This window comes from Anguilla anguilla, chromosome 1 (genome assembly GCF_013347855.1).
Source record: "Anguilla anguilla isolate fAngAng1 chromosome 1, fAngAng1.pri, whole genome shotgun sequence".
In the NCBI taxonomy this organism is placed as follows: Eukaryota; Metazoa; Chordata; class Actinopteri; order Anguilliformes; family Anguillidae; genus Anguilla; species Anguilla anguilla.
In genome coordinates this window covers 72,703,374-72,723,297 of record NC_049201.1, presented here as the reverse complement: position 1 = coordinate 72,723,297, position 19,924 = coordinate 72,703,374, and the positions used below count along the sequence as shown (strand labels likewise).

General features: G+C 47.5%; 1 protein-coding gene across 1 annotated transcript; it reads right to left on the bottom strand.

Annotated features, from left to right (window-relative positions):
• Positions 1-2,082: 2,082 nt before the first annotated feature.
• Positions 2,083-19,690, bottom strand: dedd1 (death effector domain-containing 1). Its single transcript, XM_035405909.1, has 6 exons — positions 19,362-19,690; positions 17,574-18,104; positions 17,067-17,195; positions 16,708-16,875; positions 4,525-4,909; positions 2,083-2,353 (listed from the first exon to the last, which is right to left on the bottom strand). Exons 2-5 carry the CDS (start codon positions 18,037-18,039, stop codon positions 4,536-4,538), a joined length of 1,137 nt encoding a protein of 378 aa, XP_035261800.1. The 5' UTR covers positions 18,040-18,104; positions 19,362-19,690; the 3' UTR covers positions 2,083-2,353; positions 4,525-4,535.
• Positions 19,691-19,924: the final 234 nt, after the last annotated feature.

Sequence of the window (19,924 nt, the reverse complement as noted above, 5' to 3'; positions counted from 1 at the left end):
CGCAAACACACACAGGTGACCAGGGAGCGGGAGCCCACGCAAACACACAACCACACGATTTATTTAAATTAGAAACTTTATTTTTGTCCACTTTCCACCGATATATTAAATTAAGGTTTTACCGAAATAAAAAAGGAAAAGAAAAAAAAAAAGAGAAAAAAATCAAATTTTTTGTTGCCATGCTCAAAACTCCAGGGTTTCAAACAGAAGCTTCACACCCGTACGGCCTATATAATTTAATCTACCACTGGTTACAATTCAGCTAGTTCTCTACTCTAAACTACTGCACGCAACGATGTCCTAATGTCGTATGAATGCATATACACAGGAGAATGTACACTTCAGTACACCGCATCCCCGAAATTCCCCCGGAACCCGGGTACTAAAGAGGTCTGATCGGGACGAGAGCGGCCGCCGGCCCCCGAAATTGCCCCCTGGATGAGAGGAGCCGGGGGGACGCTATTGATCCGACAGCCATGAATGAAGTCCGGGGCATTAGTTCCGCCGCCGTGCGCGGCGGGCCGCGAGGAGAGCCGGCGAGGGGGCAGAGCCGGGCGCCGTGTTCCCGTAATCTCAATCATCGGCGTATTGACCAAATCTCCCCCCCCCCCCCCCCGCCCCGCCCGCCGGGACGCGGTTAGCCCAGCTGAGCCCCGCGCCCCCGCGCAGACCCCGCGCACGCCGCCGACGGCTTTGTTTTCCGCCGGAGCCGCGGGGGGGGGGGTGGGGGGGGCGGCCTCGGAGCGGGCTGGAGGAGGAGCTGCCGCCCGCCGCCCGCTCGGCCGAGCTCCCAGAATGCACTGCTCTTCTCGCAGGGCGCGCGTGACGTCGCCTGGCTGGGACGAGGCCCTCGGTCAGGGACTCTTTAAGAAAGAGCGCTCTGTACCGCGCAAAAAAAAAAAAACCAAAAGCCGCGGTCCGTGGACACGGGGCCCCCGGCAGGACCGTGCCACCCCACACTCGTCTGCCACCCGCTCTCTCCTCCACCACCCTCCTCTCCTTCACCACGGGGTCAAAACTCCGTCCCCTTCTCCGTTAATAACCGCCTTCATCGTCTCCAGGATCCCTCTCCTTCAATAACGGCCCCCTCCATCTCTCAAACCTATATTATGTCCATTAAACTGAAATAAATGGCCCGTTGGTGTGGCACTCCATAGCAGTCATCGGCAGCCCGTGTTATAACACTGTGACAAACATAATCTGATTATTTCCTCCATGCTCTTTCCACAGGTCATATAAGCACCTCAATTCCAGGTACATCATCTCTTTACTTCAAAAGATCATGGGAACACTTAATGGCGTGTTTGTGTGTGTGTGCGTGAGTGTATGTGCGTGTGTATGTATGTGTGAGTGTGTGCATACATGTCTGTGTGTGTGTGTGTGTGTGTGCGCGTCTGTGAGTGAGTGCATGCGTGTGTATACATGTCTAGGTGTGTGTGTGTATATGCGAGTCTGTGCGTATGTGCATGTAAACATGTCTACACGTGTGTATGCGTGTGTGTATGCAAGTCTGTGTGCGTATGTGCGCATGCCAGTGTGTGTGTGTGCCTGCGTGTGTGTGATTGTGTGTGTTTGTGTGTGATTGTATGTGTGTGTGTGCCTGCGTGTGTGTTTTGTGTGATTGTGTGTGTGTTTGCCTGCGTGTGCGTGTGCCTGCGTGTGTGTTTGTGTGTGATTGTGTGTGTGTGCCTGCGTGTGCGTGTTTGTGTGTGTGTGTTTTGTGTGATCGTGTGTGTGTTTGTGTATAATTGTGTGTATGTGCCTGCGTGTGTGTGTGTGTGTTTGTGTGTAATTGTGTGTGTGTGTATGTGCCTGCGTGTGTGTTTGTGTGTGTGTGTGTGTGTGATTGTGTGTGTGTGTGTGTGTGTGTGTGTGATTGTGTGTGTGTGTGTGTGTGTGATTGTGTGTGTGTGTGTGTGTGTGATTGTGTGTGTTTGTGTGTATGTGTCTGCGTGTGAGTGTGTGTGTGTACGCGTGCGAGTGTGTGTGTGTGTGTGTGTGTGCCTGCGTGTGTGTGTATGTGCCTGCGTGTGTGTGTGTGTGTGTGTGTGTGTGTGTGTGTGATTGTGCGTGCGTGTGTGCGTGTGTGTGATTGTGTGTGTGTGTGTGTACACGTGTACGTGCGTGTGGGTCAGTCTGCAGTGGGAGACACACAGCCGCTGTCCCAGCTCAGGTCGTACGGAGAGGTTCAGTCTTTCATCAAGTTAGTCTGCATCTCAGGTTCGGTGCGTCTGCGCTTCTGTGTGCGACTGGCCTTCGGAATGGAGGGAGAAAGCACGGGAGAGACTGAGGTTCTCCTCCTTCCTCCTCACTCTCGTCCCTCGTTCTCCAATCAACTCAAGCAGGTCAGGACCTGGGGGGAAAAAGGGGGGGGGGGTCAGTGTAATCAGAAAAAAAAAAACGAGAAGGCCCCATACACTCACAGGAATGGTGTGGTCAAAATTAGTGCAGCATGATTCAAACGAGTCAGTTACTCTTTGCTCAGATTAAAATAAACACCATCAGGTCAAAGACGGCGTGGATATTTGTCAGTCTGGATGGTAGTACGTTTCTGGCTTAAACACACTCCCGTGAGACAGACAATTTTTGACGATTCAAACATAAAACCATAAAATGTATGAGAGTGTAACACTAGACTACATCCAAGGCACAGTACATCAATATTTATTTCTGTTTTCGAAAATTTATATTCAGAGCATAGCTGCAGAGCAGGGTGTGGGAAAGCCTGCCCTCGAGTGGCCGTTGGTAGCATTACAACAGGGATCACCAAATCACGGTCCGCCAGGCCGAGTAATGCTGGTTCTCCACCCTCCCTTCAGCTGGGAGTCGGGGTGAAGCCAGTCTGGCCAATCAGCAGCGCTAATTGTTCAGGTAATTACCCGGAAAGAGAGAAAACCAGGCCTGGATTTGGATTTGAGGGCCAGATTTGATGATCCCTGCATTACAATTCAGCGCATAAGATATGCAACAGCAATGAAGGAGAGGATTCCTGGAACATATTACATGACGTATTAAACAATTAACACAGCTGCACTGTGACAGCGTGAAAGGGCAGGATCGCAGATCTCACTGCAAACTGAGCACACCCGTTCAGTTTTTGTGAGATGCCACAGATGCGACTGAAGCTTCCCATATTTCTTCACCAAAAAAATCGCAGCTTTTTATACGGTAAGGATTGCTGAATTAATTATTTAACAGCATAGCGTAATGTAACAGCGTTTCCAAAGCACACTGCATGTGGAACACACGTAACCCAGCACTGACAAACATCCTGACACAGGACTGAGATGCCACTGATGTCTTTCCTGATTTTCCCTATTAATCAAGAGATACATAGTTCCAGAGGCAGAGGACACACACACACACACACACACACACACAGAGCTTTTATACTCTGACAGCCACCGGAAGGAGAGAATGTTCAGCAATAAAGCAAAACAGCACTGCCCCAAAGGCTTTTACAGCCTGTCAATCAGCATTTCCTGTTTAATAAAGAAAAATCAGGTGGAAAAGAAATCATGTCCCTGGATGCACCACCACTTGGAGCAGGAGTGAGCGTGAGCCAGAAAGAGAACATCAACAACGTACAATAAGCAGGAAGTCACTGCCTGACAGCACAGAGTGAGAGAGAGAGAGAGAGAGACACAGAGAGACACAGAGAGACAGAAACAAAGACAGAAACAGAGATACAGAAACAGAGAGAGACAGAAACAGAGACAGAAAGAAACAGAGAGACAGAAACAGAGATACAGAAACCGAAACAGAGAGAGACAGAAACAGACAGAAAGAAACAGAAACAGAGAGACAGAAACAGAGAGAACAGAGAGACAGAAACAGAGAGAGACAGAAACAGAGACAGAGAGAAACAGAAACAGACAGAAAGAAACAGAAACAGAGAGACAGAAACAGAGAGAACAGAGAGACAGAAACAGAGAGAGACAGAAACAGAGACAGAGAGAAACAGAAACAGACAGAAAGAAACAGAAACAGAGAGACAGAAACAGAGAGAACAGAGAGACAGAAACAGAGAGAGACAGAAACAGAGACAGAGAGAAACAGAAACAGAGAGAGACCGAGACAGAAACAGAGATACAGAAACCGAAACAGAGACAGAAACAGAAAGAGAGAGACAGAAACAGAGACAGAGAGACAGAAACCGAAACAGAGAGACAGAAAGAAACAGAAACAGAGAGAGACAGAAACAGAGACAGAGAGACAGAAACAGAGACAGAGAGACAGAAACAGAGAGAGACAGAAACAGAGAGACAGAAACAGAGAGAGACAGAAACAGAGACAGAGAGACAGAAACAGAGACAGAGAGACAGAAACAGAGAGACAGAAACAGAGACAGAGACAGAAACAGAGAGAGACAGAAACAGAAACAGAGACAGAGAGACAGAAACAGAGACAGAGAGACAGAAACAGAGAGACAGAAACAGACACAGAGACAGAAACAGAGAGAGACAGAAACAGAAACAGAGACAGAGAGACAGAAACAGAGACAGAGGGGGGCGTGGCGCTCACCCGGTCCCGGCCTAGTACCAGGCCCGATCCTGGCTCCCCAGCAGCAGCCTGCGGCCCTCCTCGTAGTCGTCCTGGTCCACGCTGACCAGCAGCCGCACGCCCTCGCGGCCCGCCGCCCGCTTGAGGGAGTCGGTGATGAAGACGCCCTTCAGCGCCTCCAGCAGGGCGCCGCTCAGGTAGTCGGCCCAGAAGGCGTCCAGGTTGCCCAGCTCGGAGAACTTGATGTCGCAGATGATGGAGCCCAGGTCGCGGGCCCGCAGCACCGAGCTGGCCCGGCTGAACAGCTCGAACTGGCGCTCCAGCGGCTGCTGCTTGTCCGAGGACACGCCCCCCCGCAGCGCCGACTCGTGCTCAGAGTACTCGGCCCGCACCCGCAGCCGGATGTCTGCGGAGGAGGGGGGGGGGGACCGGAGAGCGGGAGAGAGAAAGGGGGGGAACGGAGAGCGAGAGGAGAGAGAGAGGGAGGGAGGGACAGAGAGAGAGTTAAAGGGGTCGCAGTATGGTGGCGTAGAGTAATGCAGGTTAGACTGAGCACAGAGCAATAGTGGGGGGGGGGGGGGGGGGGGGTTTGGGGGTAGGAGGTGAGGGTTCGTTTGGCAGTTGGTTGGTTGGTTGGTAGGCAGGAGGGTGCGATATCCAGAGGACAGGGGTGTGTGTCAAGTGCGTCAAAGAAGAATACACGGACAAAGAGAAAGCAAAAACTAAAACGAACCCTCATTTCAAACTTAGGGTAGTAGCTTGGTTATAGCTTTGACTGAGGGAGAGAGCGAGTCGAGCGCTGGAGAGCTAGGAGGGGGGAGGGCGGAGGGGGAGGGGGCCCTGTGGCCTGAGATGGGCGTAAACACCGAAAGGCCCTGACACAGAACGAGAGAGTGATAGAGAGAGAGAGCGCTCGCATAGGGACCGGCCATACACGGCAGGGCCAAGCGGATCGCCCAACTGCCGTCAAAGTCTGACTACAAACTTTGCCACCCCAAGCAGCACCCCTCCCTCCCCGGCCCCCCCTCCCCCCAACACGATTTGTCCACAACTGATACCAGCATGTTTAAACACGGTTTTCCTGAGGTGTTCCCATCCTAAGAGCAGTTCCTCAACAGCCCTCAAAGGCGCGCATCCATCCATATATACATCCTATGTTCAAAACAAAAGAAAATAAAAACACGATTTTGCACAAACTAATGGTGAACTGTCTCATGGGCTTGAATCCCCCAGACTCAGGTTCTAAGGATGGCGGGTGGCGAACGGTCACCAGTGGACTCCGCACCTACTGCTCTCTCCCTCTACCCAGTATAGCACTGCTCACAAGCCCCATTTCTAGAGCAGAATTCTCTCTTTTGCGAATGTTAACTGTGTGAAGTTGCATCACAGGTGGTTGGGCAGGTACTAAAGCAAGCTGACTGGCAAGACTGCAGTAGCATGGACATTTTTCTTTTCCTTGTGAAAGCAATCAATGGGAATGCTTCCATATGAGATAAGGTTACCAGCTGACTACATCAGTCTGAACATTTAAAAAAAAAAAAAATAAATTAAAAAAAAAAAGAAATGTAGTAATTATCATTACATACATCCCCCAGTATCACGGTCGGCTCTTCCATCTTCTCTGGTGAAAGGAGGTCTGGGGATGCGTTGAGCACAGAGAACAGGCACCGTGAGAGAGCGGTCCTCCACAGGAAAAGCCCTGAGCGGCCACTCTCTCCATGCACAGCAAGTGACAGTTGATGTTTTGTTTTTTTTTTAAAGAGGGTACATACTGGACAGCTGGATTTTTTTTTTGGCAGCGCTCGTCTGGTCTTTACCTCGGGGCGGACGATCGCTCCTCAAACCGCCCCTCCCTCAGCACGGAGGCGAGCGCGGGAGGGTCAAAGGGCAGAGGTCAGCTGGGACTGGGACTGGGACAGGGTGGGGGAGGGGAAAGGGGGTTGGAGACAGGCTGGGGGAAGGAGGGTGGGGGGGGGGGTGGGGGTTCAGTTTGAGGGAGGAAGAAAAAGGCGATTGAGGGAAGGAAAATGGCCCCCAAGGCTGAGCACCACGCTTTTTTTTTTTTTTTTTTTTTTTTACAAACCCTCTGCAGAAACAAATCCGTCCTTTTTCTGCCACCTCCATTACAGCATACAAATTAACCTCGGCACCGTTCTCCCTGAATGAGGACACAAGTGAGCGGGCATGTGGGGCCACCCCAGCACTTACACGCAGGAGCATTACCAAGCTTCAGTTAAAGAACACAAGTGACAGGAATATTCAGTAAAACATGCCCAAAATTTTGTCATTAGACAAATATATATATCGAAATTGGGAGAAAATGCATTAAAACAAATAATAAAAACACTGACTCAAGGACATACATTGGCTAATTTGGCAAATTGAAATGTTATTTTTTTTAAATTAATTAATTAAATAAATCTCCAAGTCTGATGTCATGGCGGAAAACTAGATCACACTTATTTTGTCAGCCATGGGGAAAATACACGAAATACTGTCAATTTAAAAAATAAAAAAAAAACTGTAAAAATTCATTTTGAATTTACAACCCATTTTCACTTTGTAAAACAGGAATATGGTAAAGCAAAGAAAAAAAATTGTTAAAATAAATAATTTAAATAAAAAGATTTTTTAAAACCAGCTCCCACTCGAGACTGGCGCCTTCAGTACTTTCATTTGTTCCAGATTCCATTTTTAGCAGCATGCCAACGAGAGCTTTGAACATTCCTCTTTGAATTGCTCCTTGTCACCAGGGACTGACAGAGCACCCCCCCCCCGCCCCCCCACCCCTCTCCCCCCCGCCCCCGTCCCAGTTCTAGGCCTCCAACAGCAGCCGTGGTTTACAGTAGGCCTGCCCAGCTCGTCATGCTTAAAGACAGGCTGTGACACTGGGCTGTTTCTTTACCGTTTCACACCGTGGAGCCGCCAAGTGCCCGCGTCAGAGCCCGGTACAGGGGAGCCGCCGGCCGCGCAGGGGGGCCCACGGGCGTCCCCAAATCAGGGGGCCCCTCTGAACAGGGGTACACCGCGCGAGTCAGGAGCGCCGGAGAACAGCGCCTCGGCAGGAACGCGGCCGGGCTGCTCGGGAAAAAGGGCCAGTCGCGGCTTTGAGGTCACCCATCAAAAAGAAACATCCGGGAGGAAGCGCGTGCCGCCCTAAGGGCGTGTCCCCAGCATGCAGCTCAGGGGGCGCAGGAAACACGTTCTCGCTTTTCGCCCATCGATTTTCAGACAGGAACGCAGAAAAAACGTGTTTAAGAAGCTAAGGACTGTTCACGCGCGTGTTTAAGTAGCCTACAATACATCTCCAAGCAAGTAAGACTGAGGCCACGCCCTTTTCCCACGCGGGGGCCAATTCAGTTTTTTTTGCTGTACTTCCGAGCGAAACCGAGGTTTGATTTCTTTCCCGGTACAATACGAAATCTAAATCAGCTTTAAAACGGTATTATTCCGAACTTGCTAAGATGGCACACATGGAGAGATGCGAACATTAAAAGTGAACACGCAATTATACGACCCTTTTGCAAACGGCAAATATGGTGCTGGCACACGCTGTGCCCGTCCGTTTACGATGCGGCTCAGGCATATGTTGGCCGTAGGAGGAAAATCTACGATATACAACATCTAAGATAACGAGAAATATTTCTCATTCAAAAATGGCACGTCCACAGGGGAATCGGATACGGTTCAATTTGAAGTTGTTCCCGACCACCGCAACTTACCCATCATTCCAATCAGTGTGAAAAGTACATATAAAAAAACAGCCCAGAAAGGTCTTATGAAAGTAATCGTAACAAGGGAAAAAAACTTCAAAGCATCCACTGTTCACCGTTTTACTGCTGTATAGGTCATTTATCATTTCTCGTCCTTTGTTTGGTTGGATTACAAGGCATGGCCAAGCGCGTTCGTAGGGGGGATTTGTAAAGAGAGTCGTTTATTTCGAGGTTGAAGTGTTGGCTAGCACAAAGAAAATGGACGCGAGAGATCATTGTTTGGCATTTCTTTTTTTTTTTTGTTAAACAACACTCCACAGAACCAGGTCATGATACGGCATATTTCAGTTTCTTGGTTTTTTTTTTACATTTCGTACAACTTTTGACATTCTCAAAAGAAATGAAAACAGGAAGAAAGAAAAAGAAAAAAAAAAAAAAAAAAAAAAAAAAAAATTCAGTGACACTTTCTTTCTCTCTTTGTTTAAGGGAGAACAGGTCTGTAGCCCCTGGACAGCTGTGCCCCAAACTCATACAAGCACCCAAGGTGGCAGATCGTTTAGAAATATCAATCATAACACTGAGACACTTTGAGAATGGGAGGGACACGCTGGCTGCCCATAGGGAACATTACAACCCAACCAGGTCCAGGACCGAGTCAGAATACAGACTGATTGAACAGGTCTGCAACACGGCACATACTTTGACTGGTATGACTGGGTACACACTTCCTGGCAGCCTTTAGATAAGGAGCTACAAAGCACAGTTCCTTTGCCTTCAGTTTTACATAAGGCAACACACAGTTGAATGTAGCATTGGAAGTGAACACAAAGTCACATGATCCTTTGGTCACTAGACCAACAGGATGGCTCGGCTGCTCAGTTTAAGACAGGTCATTTCAACGGACACATCGGTATGGAGGAATTACACTGGAAAACTGGACAGATGGCCGGACAGTTCGCCCCAGAAACACGACACAGGGACTTAAGCAGGCCTGATACACATGATGCAGGACCGAAATAAAAAGGGCGTCATTACAGATTCATACCATGAGGATGAGCGTTATATATGTATAGGTCACATACAGCCCTGCTATATTAAGGTAATAAAACACAGCACAGCCCCCCCGGCTCCCTCTAATCCAAGCGTCAGGCTAACAAGAGCTCGGGAGTACAGGGGTTGGTCCACGGGCAGGTCCACGTACACAGTACAGCAGGGCTGTCTGGGACGAACGCTAAGGGCGTGGTCCGGCCACTTGACACTCACACAGGGTCAGAGATCCATCAGACACAACATCAGAGGTACACAGCTTTGGGTTCAGTTCAGGTTCCACTGGTTTAACCCGTCCCCCTCCCCTCCCCCCGCCCGCCCCACCCAGCCCAACAAAAGAATGCAAGTACCATTTAGGAGGCGTCACTTTGGGGCGAAGAGCTTGGACTCCCCGTTATCGATCCACTTTTCGACCACACGACAGAACGGGACAGAGGGGAGACGGACAGACAGACGGACCCCTCTCTGCCCGCTCCGCCCGCCTCACCCCTTTGCTTTTTTTTTTTTTTGTTTGTTTGTTCGATCGTTTTGTGTTCGTTCTCTCCCTCTCATTTTGTGCCTGTGAGGACGACCAACTTGTGTTTCCCTGACACGAGTCGGTCTGTTTTGAACTGCGAACACAGAGAAAGGAGAGAAAGAGAGAGAGAGAGACAAGCACAGGTGGGTTTGGTTGACTTTCCACTGTTCCATTCTCAAGCACAAGCAGGCAAGTCACAGACAATCTCCTCCATTGTTCAGGGGAAGGGGAAGGGGGACCGGGGGAGGGGGGGGGGGGTCTCTTTTTCCTTTGGGGTCTTTAGAGGACTCATTGGCGAACTCCATCTCATACAGTAATGAAGCAGCTTCAAAACCCGGAGCGACACGTTTACAGCAAAACTCGACCACAACAGTCCAGTCCATAGTCGCCTCACTCAAAGCGACACCACAGCAAAAACTTCCTGCCAAACACTTCCAGTAAAGCAGGCCCGCACTTTGCAAGGCACAGCAGTGTAACTGTCATCCTGCTGAATGTCCCGTTTTCCTCGCATAGCATTTGAAAGATTCAAACATTTAACAGCTCACGTTATATATATATATAGCATGCAACATTTCAGGTCGTTCACCAAGTCTTCTTTACATATGTTCAACACTGTAGCTATTTGTAGACACGTAGTTCAGCACATGGCAACAGCAGATTTTTTTAAGCTCGGTCGTACCCCTGAAATGAATCTACCATGGACTGGAGTGGATGGGCCACCTGATTGGCCGAACTGCTCCTCATCCTCTTACACAGACGGATTCGCTTCATTACTGTATGGAATGTGAGCCACGAGTTTGCAGTAATTTTCATTTTCAGAGAGATCTGCAACACAAAATGTTCCGTTACATTGCATTTAGTTTTTTTTTTTCTTCCCCCCAGCAGAAGCTGTTTTTTTTCAATGACTGAACAATGAACTGGAGTCACATTTATTGGATAACAGTCTAAAAGATAGAAACTTATCTGTAATATCTGGGCTAAAGTGAAATTAAGTGACAGACTTGGACAATATTGAATTTGACAGTTTTAGATTGCTACTGCTCATACAGGCTTGCAAGGATTAGATTTTTTGTCTTTTCGTTTTGACGTGTTTATTATATGCATTTTTTGTTTTTGTTTAACGGCACTTGTGCTTCAGGTAAGCCCTTGAACCTGGCCCCTATTAAATACAGTGGATACCATATAATAGCCTTGTGAACTTAAACCATTTTACAAAAGACTAAATTGAACTGAAGCGTAAATGTTCTCTTTATGCCAAAGAGACGAAGACACTTTAGTCACAAAAGTCTAGACATAATTGCTTCATGACCCCATTTTGACCTGATGTATATGGAACACATGAAGTTGTGTAACTGCATACTATTACAAACAAGCATAGCAGCCAAAACGCTTGCATCATTTAATATAGAAAAAAAAATCTCCAAAACCCTTCAAAGAGCCAACTGAGCGCAATCAAGCAAACAAAAATATTATTCTATAACTTAAATCTACTTTCACAATTTATTTTCTACTCTCTCACTGAGACAAATGACATTATTTGAGGTGTAGGTGATTTAGGCTACCGTTCATTATGCTTTTTGGCTGTCATGGTTACCAGCTTTTAAAGGGGCCTTAGTCATAGCCCTGCTTACAGCTATGCCTCCCATCAGCATTTTTTGTTTAGTCTACAATGACCATGTTAATAAACACTAAAGTGGTACTGCACTTTCTGCGTAAACATTTTTTTTAAAGCGGGAATATTTGACCAAAAAAGGGAGGCTGCATTAAGTAGGCGATGTAAAAAAAAGTTAGCCAAGGAAACTTGAAAGTGTAGTTCTTTTATTTGAAAGCTTTTTTTTTTTTCCTCTCAAAAGGATACTTCATTTTCACTGTGCAGGCACTTGGCATTAGAACTATTATTCTAACGTAGGTAAAACGCACTGTCATGCAAATTATGTCAGATAATTTGGCAGGTAAAATACTGTAATATATTGCAACTCATTCCACAAAACAAGAGAATGCAGTTTAAAACTTAGATGGCTAGGTTTACTTTGACTGGCCATATACTCCTGGATTTGTATTGCAAGAGAAAGAAACAATTGCAGTTTCTTTAAAATGATACACCCTGTACGAGTGTGATGTAATACTTTAGTAATACTACAAAGCAGCGTATTAACATGGTTGTCCATGCCTGGAATTTTGTGAAATTGTGGACTGTTTATTCATAGAGGAAGTAAAATGAACCGCACATCCTGCATGGGCTACATAAGCCACTTCTGCGTTTCTCCAGTTCCTCCATCCCTCTTTTAAAAAACAGTAGCAAAGTTTGACATATTCCAGTAAAAATCCAATCCTTCCAAGCCTATCATTGCAGACCACTACATCATTAGCACATGTTGGTAGGTGAAAATGTGTTAAATCAGTGACTCTAGGCAATATAGAAATGAATGTGGATAAATAAATAAAATACTAAGGAAACTAGCAATGACTTAATGCCCCTCAATACTGTCATTTTCAAGCCAACATCATGAAGCTTAACTATCCTATCTCATTTCTCCCAAATAAAGCTCAAATGGGGGAAAAAGAGATGAGATTCAAGGACTTTGAGAATAGTTTGCACAGCATTGTTGGGTCATTTTCCTCAGAACTGTTCAAGCAAAGGTTCCAGAAAAGATTAGGACACCATCAGAACCGTATAGGTGATTTTTGGGGGGGAGGGGAAATGGGACCTGACAGAGGATTTGGTCCAGTGTAGGAACAGGTTTGAGACCAAGCCCGAATGGAGATTCCATTTTTAGAACCTTTGAGGTCACCTGAATACAAATTTTGGTGGCGATGATCTTTTGACACCACATATTCATGGGCTGTTCTAGAACGCCCTCAGAACCAGCTGGGCTCGCAAATGAAGGCACTTTCTCAGAGCGTGTAACAGAACAGGGGTTTCTGAGAGCTGCTGGGGGGGGGGGGGACACGGATGTCACATCTGGTCAGGCACACGTTCAGAATAGTTCAGGCTCCTTTCCAGACCCACTGGAGGGCACTGGACTTTCAAGATGTTCTGAGAGCAGTGAGCACATTTCCAGAACAGATCTGGGAGGATCGGATTCAATTTTTAAAAATTATTCTTTTAAGAGGACTCTTTGGTCAGTTCTGTGAAACATTGAGGCCCACACCCCCAAAAGGGGAACTTTGAAAATGGGTCGGGCAGAGACTGAAGAGCACTGTCAGCCACAGAGAGAACACCACTGACTACATTCGGGCACACTTGGAGAGCATCTGGGAGGACATTTAATGGAACACAGGCATTGAACACAGAGCATTGTGGCGGCCCCCGCATGGGGCTTCTTTACCTTGGACACTGGGTCGACCGTGAGAGAGCGTGAGCGAGCGCACGCTGACCGTACGGACAGAGAGACGGGACTGACTCAATGCAGTCTCTCCCTCTCTGTGTTTCCTACCCGATCTGAGTCTCAATCCTCAGTCAACCTGGTGGAATCAAATGCGGAGTCAAGACAGCACATTCTCATGGAACACGTCACAATACTTGCAGGATTCTGCTGACCTTTTGCTTCTGGTATGTGCGAGGCAGTTCTCTGCAGGCCGCACCTACTGCGTGAACATTCCGTCCTTTGTGATGTCACATGGGGCTCCCTTGAGTGGAAGGTATGCTTTTACAGGCTACAGGCAGGTGGGTGTTGAGTAAATAAGCATTGTATGCCAATTGCAAAAAAGAACAGAGCTGCTTGTCACTCAGAGGTCTGTGAACAACAGGTTATTCTGTGTGATTCGCTTCATGAATAGACACTCCTAAATACTGGATTAGATCCTGCCGAGTGAACTAAGGCATTGGGATTGTATGGTATTTGTGGACACTAACAGAAGTCTGTAGAGTTATCACACCGGACTTCAGTCATTTCAGACAACTACATTTAAAATCAGGGTCAGTGAAACTAAGTGTCCCAGTTCATTTATGCCCCTAATTATTTTTAAGATCTTGGTAAGACCATGGAACCTTTGGTATATGTGTGTTTTGGTGTAAAGGTCTAACTGGTCAACAAGAGACCTACCAGCGCAGACACTGAGGTAAAAGTAGCTGACGAGACACAGAAAGAAAAACTGAAGGGATGAACACAGCAAGACACATAGAGAATCTGTTCATCTGCAGGTTGCTCAGGCTTTGCGGTGAGTGTATTGATGGAGGGAAGGGGTGAAAAAGTCAACACACACAGACTGACAGACAGACAGACATATGAGAGAGAGAGAGACAGGATCACTGGGACTGCTCAGCATGATTCCTCAGCATATTGGATCACTAAGCTCTTCAGCCCTGGCCCAACAGTTCCTACAGCCTGGCGTAAAGCAGCGTCCAACGTTTATCAATGGAAGCAAATACCAAATCCCTGATTGGCTGAGAGGGTGAATTTACAATAGCGCCCCGTGCAAGCAGCATCGATCGACGATTTTCCGTGCTTTGGCGCGTGTGCGTATTTGCCGGAGGCCGTCCCTTCCCTGGGGCAGGGCTGGAGAGCGTGTCTCTCTCACCAGAATCGATGGATGGCTCGGGACACGGATGGACTACACATGGAAAGGAGGCGGGTGCGGCGAGGAGACGGAATTCAGACCGACACTTCACAGCAGCCTGTTTTCACCCACCCCTGCGCGAGCTGCACTGTCCTGGTGTAGCCTGCTCAGCTCATCCCACGGTAAAGAGGAGTCATGTGATGAAGTCAGGTTGAGGTACCTTTTTCCATGACCACCAATAAATGGGCCTTTACACATTCTCCTGCATAGGCAAATAGATAACCCCGACAATAGCATTTCATGGCAGGATGGACAAAGCTTGGTGCCAAATAGCCACGTATGCACTGATCGTTTGGTAGACAAGTCTCACGTCCAGTCTAAAAAGCAACTTCGACTGTAAAACAGACTTTTTATTGTGAAGAATTGGATTTAAATTTCTAAAGGTCTAACCCAATATATCAATTTGCCGATTTGGGTATGAATAGTTCTCCTCGATACAGAGTACCTTTTTTAAGCCCAGAACTCAATGTTCTTCTTATTGTCCTGACAATTATACCTGCACTGTTCTGGGGCAAACCAAATGAACCGTGGAACATTGGCTCACTGAGGCGAACGGAGATTTGATGAAGGAGGACCGAGAGGAACTCCCAGAGCTCGGCGTTCGTTTCAGAACACAGAATACACCAGAGGCCTGCAGCTCTATTTAACACCACGGGGGCTGGATCGACTGAGGCGGGTGCCGTGAATTCCTCTGTGTACGCTCATTAAGCGTTTAAAAAAATAAATAAATAAAATAAAAAATAAAGCAAGGATTACAAAGCACGCAGGGGTGCGGATGCAAGGATTGGCGTGTTTGTGAGAGGCGTGTTCCCTGTGAAGCTGTTGGCTGCTGTTTGTCGTTACGCACACTGAGGCTATTCAGGATTGAGCTGCTGGTTCTGTCTCTCAGAGCTTTGGTCACCATCACCCGTCCGTGCGATTTCCCCCATGATGAATCCCAAGCCTAGTGCACATTCGCAGGGAATCCTCCAAGCAAGGAGCCACAGAACAGAGGGAGCCACACGGTAAACGCTGGCCGCCTATGGTCAGCGTCATCCAGGCTAACACAGGGTCCGCCTACGCTTACGCTAAGAGTTCGAAACCCTTCCGGCTCAACCTCATCCCACCAACTCGACCGGGACAGAACATTTCATTTTTTCCCAGTTATGCAGAGCTTTGATATGCTTAAAACAAGCAGCGGGCAGGAGGGGATTAGGCCGAATGTGGCTGTGCGTCTGCCGTACAGAAGTCCCCCTAAGGCAGCGGTTAGTCTCGATTTCAAGCACGCGAGCAGGAGGAGAGCCTGGCGTGTGTTTTCTGGTGTGTTTTCTGAGAGAGGACCGAAGCCTGGCGACAGTCAGAGGAGCGTGATGCCGGTTAAGCAGGTGTCAGCCCTAGCAAACGGCAGTCATTTGAGAACAGGAGAGAAGCACAAAACAAATCAAACGTACCGCGGCGTGCAACGCGGCTGAATAAAAACAGCTTCGGTTTGGCACAAAACCTCACGACCCACCCCAAAAAAATAAAAATAAAAAACTCAAGGATGGCCTATCATTTTCCCCCTCTGTCCGTTTAAAGAACTTCCCTTCTGAATGACGTTTAGTTGCAGTGTCTGGCACTTGCAGAGGAGCCGTTTTATTTAAAAGCGCACTCGGAGCGAGAGCCTGTTGTGTGTGTTAAGGACGAAACGTTAAGGTCTGAAAACGTGACTCAGAACGGCTTTTTGTTCGCCCTGACGAGCGCTCGCTGCGTTCACGCTCTCGCGAGGTTATTTATCGAATAACCCAAAAGCGCGCGGTACAAAACCGAGCGGGCTCCCGTTACAAGCGAGCGTGAAAAATACAACAGAGCCTCTCTCAACTCCCAGGGGTGCAGCCGTCAGCTCGCAGACGGAGAAAACGGAACAAAACGAACCGGAGGGGGAAAAAAAAAAAAATGAAGAGTCTGCAGGAAAAAAAAAAAAAAACAACAAAAAAAGAGTAGACTGAGCTGTAACTGATCAGGAATGTGGACATGGGGAGCCAGGGTAGAGGGGGCTCTCTCTGGTGAGGCCTGCTCACGGGCGTCCCGAGGCCGGGCTGGAGGGAAGATGCCGAGCGGTGATTCACAGGAATGGACAGGCTAAGCGCGGGCAGTAAGCGTTCGGAAAAAAAACAAAAAACAAAACCTGGCCTGCTGTGCGGTGTGAAGGCGCTTAACAATGATTCACACAGAGATGAGGAGGCAGACACAGAGAAGGTGAGAGGAGAACAGTCACAAATGCTGAAGAGGGGAGGAAAATAAAATAATAAATAACTGCACACACACACTCGGAGGGAGAAGACGGCGAGGGAGGGAGACGGAGGAGAGGGGAGGGGGGGGGAGGGGAGGGGGGGGGGTCGTGCTTACCGCAGGTGACTTTCTCCTGCGCCGGCTGGGCCTGCTGCTGGGCCAGGGCGGGGGCCACCGGCAGTTCCAGCGCCCTCCTGCAGGCGGCGCCACCTGCCGCGCTCGAACGGCGGCCACGGCCCCGTTTCCGCCGGGTGGAGGTGGGTGCTGGTCTGGACGGGTCAACACCTAACAGACAGGGCAGTCAGACCTGGAGTGCTCGTCCCTTTTACCAATAAGACACCAGCTCGCCCACTGACTGACTACACAAACACTCAGACACATACACATGATTAGCATTAGTACTATATCTACTGCAATACCCCCACCACACACACACACCTCCACTAAAAAAAAACAGCATGCTCCTTTCTGCTCACCTGCCCTCCACTGCCCTGGTAACCGACTCTGGGAAACCTCAGTCTGTCCGTTGGGGTCCGTCAGTCCAGCTGAGCCTATTCCTCTACGATCATCGCCAAAATATTCCACAGCATAACGATCTGGGGACACTGAAACACACAGAGCATTCTCAGTGTGGCTGTCAGGTGCAGTGACCTTCAACTCTCTGGAGGCTGCTATGTGCAACGCATGTGATGCTGCACACCAGCACACCATATTAAAATAGGGGCTGCATATCTTGTGAATGCAATTTTTTTAAACATTTTTAGGCATTTCACAAATAATTATGCCTGTGGGTTGGCACCGTTTCTCTATTAAGGAAAACAATGTTATTCTGATGTGCACCTAACAAAGTAAATGACATTAGCGCTAAAACTGTTCAGGATGTCATTACAGCATGTCCCATAAATATTTTAAGGTCGGAGAAATGCATTGCATCCACTGATTTTCCCACATTTCGGGTGCCACTGAAGAACTAAAGTGCTCACCTGTCCTCCTTTTCTTGCGCGAGACGAAAGGCAGGAGGTCGTGCCGCGTGAGTACCCTCAGCAGCTGCAACAGTGGTTCCAGGTTTCCTTCGCTGAGGTACCCACGCCTTTCAAGTTCCAGCAGCAGGTCTAAACCGCTCTTCGGCTTGTGTCGAGCTGCAGCCGGGCACGGGGACCCCCGAGGCTGTAGCCGACGCCAGGCCTCCAGCAGCCTTGGACTTGGTGAACCGCCTGCACTAGCCTCGGGGTTTTCGGGACAGACCTCGGGAGTCCAGCCAGCTGGGTCGAGGGGATGTGTTCCATGGTACGTCTCGTCCAAAAGGAACGACAGGACCTCGACGTCAGTTTCCGTCAACTGGGAGCCGACGATTTCGAATATCTCATGAAGGGACAACATACTGTAGTAATTCAGGCACTCGGTCTCCTCCCAAAACAGAGAGTACCTCGGTCGGCGCATTGCTGCCATAGTTTAATTATTATTATTGTTATTATCAGAGAATGTTTTCCACAAATCAATGCTGGTGCTCCAATCTAGATAAAACATTGAAAACGAGAGTCCACGTCAACTTTGTGCATTGTAGCCACCAAATAACAAATGTAACGACAATAAAGGATAGCAATCTAGCTATTAACATACCTCTCTGCTAACTAATCACAATGCTTGCTAAATAACTACAAATTATAACAGTATGGTAAATATGGTTATCGCTATGCTGGTGTCATTTGTTTTCAGTCGCTGAATAACGTTAAGTAGGTAGCTGTAATTTGCCAACGAGTTATTAGTTCGTTAGCTACGGGCATTAGCTTCCAGCCATTTCATAATTATCTGAGCAGATGCTAATTATCAGATGCTCATTTAGCTTTTGGTGTAATTAACACGCTGACGAGACAAGTACCTCGAGATCTGCTGCAGTAGGTGAGAATGGTTAAGAATTTGCACGCCCAAGCATTGTTGACAATGCTAATAATGCACTTTCACCAACATCACGTGTTCACATTACGTAATGTCACGTTTCCCTAGCTAATGTTGCTCGTTAGACTAGCTAGCTTTACCTGCCTATTCGCTGTAAGTTATCAAAGTTAGCTAAGCTTAGACTTCCTGATTAGGCCCATTTCCGTACACTTGTATTTAATATAATATTAATTCAGTTGTGTATAACAAAAAAACTAAGTACACGGACTGGTGAAAACGTCCAATTCTGTAAAAGCGCTTTCAAAACATGCAGCAAGCTATTTTGATTATATAGCAATGTAGCTGCATTAACGTTGGCAAACAAGCTAACGGTAAATATCTAGATGTCAACACTGTCACGATCATTGTCAATTTGGGGTTGATAACTAATTAGCAAGACTAAATGTAGCTTTGTCGATATTAGAAATTCTAGCAATTCCAGAGCCAACTAGTTAACGCCAGTCATCTAGGTTAATTGACCTTGAAATAGCTGGTGAAATCGTGCCCGTCGTGTTTAAAATGGTAAGCTACCTTGAAAAATAGCTTCGATGAGAAATAAGCTATTCAATAAAGCTAGTTACTGCCTGTAAATATTCCTCAGTTTGCAAAAATCATTGTCACCCTTGTTAGTGTCTGGAGAGTAAACAAGCCAAGCTAAGCTAACGCTGGTTAGCAAAACATCAAAGGAGTTGTATTTCAACAACCCTGCTTTGCACTCGCCATCGTCAAAATGAATGTTTTGAAATCAAAGGCATATTACGAGGTGTTGCTAAGCATGTTCTCTGATCATATTATTTAATATATGAACGCTGTCTGCTTTGGGATTAGTCACTCACCTTGTTGATTTCCGTGTAAGACCCTGGTAACGCTACCTCGATACTGAGCTTTTTGCACAGCAAATCAACAGTACCACCCAGGCCAACGCTAAGCTTCACAAAGGCAAAAAAATCAACCAATCAGCCAGAGAGAATTTTGACAAACGACTACTGTCATACACAGACGCCATGTTGGACAGTGCAACTTTCAATGCTTTCCATTTTGATTTAGTCTTATAACTAGCCAGTCTTCACACGAAACGTGAGATAATTAAGCTCTCAAATTCAAATGCACTTGAGTTAAACTGGAATATGGAGAAGAATGGGGTCTCTGCAGTTCGGAAATAACAAGACGGGTATTTTTCCGCAATCAGCAGTAAATGGGCGAACCAGCATCCTATTGGTCAAATTTGATGTCACGTAGAGTTATTCTCCATTCCATACGCTAATTTGCAGTTCTAAACATCTAGCTAACACTGTGCCCAAGCGATTCGAGAAACAAGCAAACAAATCGAAAATAACTTTTGGTCAAGCTACCTATAAATGAAAAGACTGTTTTAACTTGTTTAACTGGTGTACTCTAC

What these genes read in the sequence shown, in the direction of transcription:
- dedd1 (XM_035405909.1), bottom strand. Translation starts at nt 18,039, where the DNA reads ATGGCAGCAATGCGCCGACCGAGGTACTCTCTGTTTTGGGAGGAGACC. An exon ending in GCGCAAGAAAAGGAGGACAG is followed by an intron (nt 17,196 to 17,573) that starts GTGAGCACTTTA and finishes TGTGTGTTTCAG; the next exon opens with TGTCCCCAGATCGTTATGCT. An exon ending in ACCAGGGCAGTGGAGGGCAG is followed by an intron (nt 16,876 to 17,066) that starts GTGAGCAGAAAG and finishes CCTGTCTGTTAG; the next exon opens with GTGTTGACCCGTCCAGACCA.